The 3,474-nt window shown below is 38.7% G+C and overlaps 1 protein-coding gene across 2 annotated transcripts in view; it reads right to left on the bottom strand.

The window, feature by feature from the left end:
- Positions 1-342: 342 nt before the first annotated feature.
- The window catches only part of LOC114291960 (clathrin heavy chain 1), a 17,214-nt gene continuing 14,082 nt past the window's right edge, over positions 343-3,474 (bottom strand). The window contains exons 25-31 of one of the 2 annotated variants that reach the window (XR_014333971.1): positions 3,103-3,474; positions 2,815-2,985; positions 2,545-2,730; positions 1,653-1,775; positions 1,108-1,218; positions 628-962; positions 343-524 (exon numbers count right to left, since the gene is read on the bottom strand). The exon at positions 3,103-3,474 is cut by the window's right edge and continues 114 nt beyond it. Coding sequence is in view for 1 of the 2 variants with exons in the window: in XM_028235847.2 (XP_028091648.1) it covers positions 804-962; positions 1,108-1,218; positions 1,653-1,775; positions 2,545-2,730; positions 2,815-2,985; positions 3,103-3,474 (1,122 nt within the window). In the remaining variant the exon portion in view is untranslated. Of the gene's footprint in view, positions 963-1,107; positions 1,219-1,652; positions 1,776-2,544; positions 2,731-2,814; positions 2,986-3,102 lie in introns of both variants that reach the window. The other variant, XM_028235847.2, reaches the window with a different exon arrangement.

Genomic DNA, 3,474 nt, shown 5'->3' with positions numbered 1-3,474 from the left:
CAGGCTATCCATCATCTCAAAGTGGGAAGAGTATTGCACCATTGAATGGGGATAAAAAGATGGCCGTTAGGTTCATTTCATGTTAACCGGATCTCTCAGATGATATGAATTTGGCCAAAATAAAAGCACTACTCCAACAAAATATCATTAGTAGGTCAATGCAAAACAGAAATTACAGGTTCATTTCATGTAAACCGGTCACATATGATCCACAAATTTGGCCAAAATAAAAGCACAACTCTAAAACACACAAATATCATCAGTGGGACAGTGCAAAACAAAAATTACACGACAAACTATAAGAAATTCCAGCACAAGAAGAAGAAAACCAAAAACCGCACAAAATCAAACGGGGAAAAGCAATTCATTAGAAAGTGAGCTAACTAATACATAAGTCTGGGAAAAAGAAAAACCACAAACCCAACATCATATCAACCCCTGAAAATCTGTATAAAATGTTGCGTATCATCTTCTGTCATCCTTTTTAGTACAAAATACAGAATCCTCAGCTTGCCGCCTACCAGCTGCAAAAAAATGCCTCTGCTAACCAAAGAATATTACAAAGGAATATATCCACACCCTAAGACCCAACAAATTAAAAAAACAAAAAAACAAAAAAAAACTGACATTATTTCCAAACTAAGACCGTCATTGCCTTGAAACTTCTTTCAATAAAAGGGCAAAATGGGGAGAAACCATGAAAGTGCAAAACCACTGACAATCGAAAACCTGAACCGCTAGCTTCCCCTTCAACATGAAGCGATATCATTCACTGCTAATTTTCACTTGAAATCATCCACAAATTAGTAGGAGCCCATTGGTGGCATACCAAATGGCGGCATTGGAGGCATCCCCATCCCGCCCATTGGCGGTGGTGGAGCAAATCCTCCACCCATACCTCCACCCATGCCAGGCATGGGAGGTGCAGGCAAAGCAAGAGGAAGCAACTGAGCATACATATTCTGCAACAATTAACACACCATTAACAAGCTTTTATCAGATTTTGCAATGAAAAAAGATGATTAATAAAAAGCAGGTACTAAAGGAAAGAATTAAACATGTCTGAAAACCACACGAAAATAGGAATTAAGTTTACAAAGCAAAAACCTGTTGTGCTAGTACGTCCTTCTCTTCCTTCTCTTTAGCCTTAACTTCACTGAGAGCTTCAATTTTGTCCTTGATTAATTCATCAACCTTGCCTGTGTACTCACGGATAAACTGCAAGAACGGGGATAGGTTAGAAGGCAACTTCAAGTATGCAAAAAGATGTCAACGAGCCAAAGCCAGCTCCACCATATCAAAGAATGCAGTAGCAGAGCTCAAGGCTTTGAGGTAGCCCCTAGAAACCCCCAAATAAATAAATAAAATGTAAAGGTTGATGAAACTAGACAAGGTGAGAATTTTTTTTAGGTACAACTTAGGGATGCAACATAAATAAGGGTAAAAGGGACATGGGCTAATGATTTCCATATGTATAATATAAGCCGACTAAAAATAACATCCATGTAGAAGAAAAAACGAGCCAGAGGTCAGAAATTTTTATGAGAAGAGCTTCAATTCTTCCTACAGATTTGTCAAAACCCAGGCTAAGTCGGGAAAAATTTGGCAGATTAGCCTCTTTAATAGACAAAATGACTAGGAAGGAAACAAACCTGCAACAGATATGGGAAGCAGAAGTCAATCATATTGTTCATCCAGGCAAGTTCAAGAGCCACATCCGGGCGAATTAAATCATAACAAACGAAGAGGCATGATGCAAAGCATTCCTTCTTTCCCTGAAAAAACAAATTAACATTAGTACACTACAAATTTATACGACTCAAGGAAAGTCTAACTGAAAAGTTTGCATGCTACAATTATTCATGAGAAAAATAACTTCCAACACAGGATTTATCAAGACATATTAGTCCATAGTTGCAACAAACAATAAATAACAATCTGAAAATAGGGCAGTATTAATCCATCATAAAGTTGGAAAACAAAATCCAACAAAATTGCCAGAAAACTGAAAACTCTGTCTAGGTTTCAACAAAACTCATACACGACTTGAAGTTCCAAGTAAGCACCCATGAATTTAGAAAAATCCACATAATGCTAATTCATGTCAATAAATTGAGTTGGTCTTGCTCAATGCAATCCCCTACAAAATAAATCTTCGAAAGGGGGGGGGGGGTGGGGGGGGGGGGGTGGGTGCGCATCCACTTTCAGTATTCATTGTAAACTTTCACTTCTTCGACTTTCAATGACATTCGCAGGAAAAAAGGTATAATTTTTCCATTTTCTCCACTTTCCTTCTCTAGTCAGTTAAAGAAAACATTTTCACTACAAGGTTTACACCTCAAACCAAATAAGTCCACAACGGAACCAACATCCATCTTGTGAATTCTAGTAGGTTCCAAACAGAACCAACTAACATCCAAAGGCTCCAGTGCAACACACCAACTTAATAAGATAGTAGGTTCCAAACGATGTACACTCACTAGTGTAATGACAGAGTATGCCTTAATTTTGAAGAAAAACATGTATTGAAGTTGAGGTTGATACCTTTTCAATGAAGTAAACAAGCAACTCCTCTGCAAGTTCGCGGTCCCCAGATTGTGAGGCAGTCTCCATGGCATCTTTGTAAAGATTGTCTTTCTTTGACAATGCAATGGATTGCTTCCATCTACCTGCTTTTTTGTAAATATAAGCAGCAACACGCCTCATCTCTAGAAGCTCGTGTTTCTCAATCTGTTCAAACATATGCCAAGGCCATTTGTGAAATCAGACTTCACTAACAAAGAAGCAGCACAAATTATAAAGAATTACGCCTACCTTCTGAGCAAGTCCAATCTGATCAAAGCTATCATGCATATCGATGGATTCTCGCAATCTGTCATAATCTTCTTCCTCTACATAAATTTCGTTCAAAGCTTCATTGACAGCAGTCACGTTGTTGCTCTGAACTGCAACCATGTATGGCTTCACAAGAAGCAGGTGACCAGCCTGAAACCCAAAAAGGCAATATATGTCACCAAAAGGAATAGTAATCTCCACAGAGATGCACCGAGTAACGAAGCGCATGTAATAATATCACAAGAATATTCCGGGACAATTGTAAACCTTTCGCATTATGTCAACCACACGTGTATGGTCCACACGAAGTGCAAGCACATTAAGAAGATCATTTATAAGATCAGGATGCTCTTGCAAGTAGAAGTGCACAGCTTTGTAGTACAACTCCACATTAGCGACTTTGACTGCTACATCTTTGAACTGCATGTGATCCCAAGCTTCAGGAGAATGATTCATGATGGTAGTGGCAGCATTATCAAACTCGTCATACTGAATATATAAATATGTGAGTTCCTTCCAGTGCTGTTGTTCATCACAAGCTCGAATGAGCTTGGGAATATTGAGGCGAGTTGAAAACAATTTGATATGCTCCATAAGCTTCTCATGACGGTATCTAGCATAAAGGACACCCAACTCTGT

Source organism: Camellia sinensis, chromosome 1, assembly GCF_055761805.1.
Source record: "Camellia sinensis isolate YWXY chromosome 1, ASM5576180v1, whole genome shotgun sequence".
Taxonomy (NCBI): Eukaryota; Viridiplantae; Streptophyta; class Magnoliopsida; order Ericales; family Theaceae; genus Camellia; species Camellia sinensis.
This window is presented reverse-complemented; position numbering and strand designations above follow the sequence as displayed.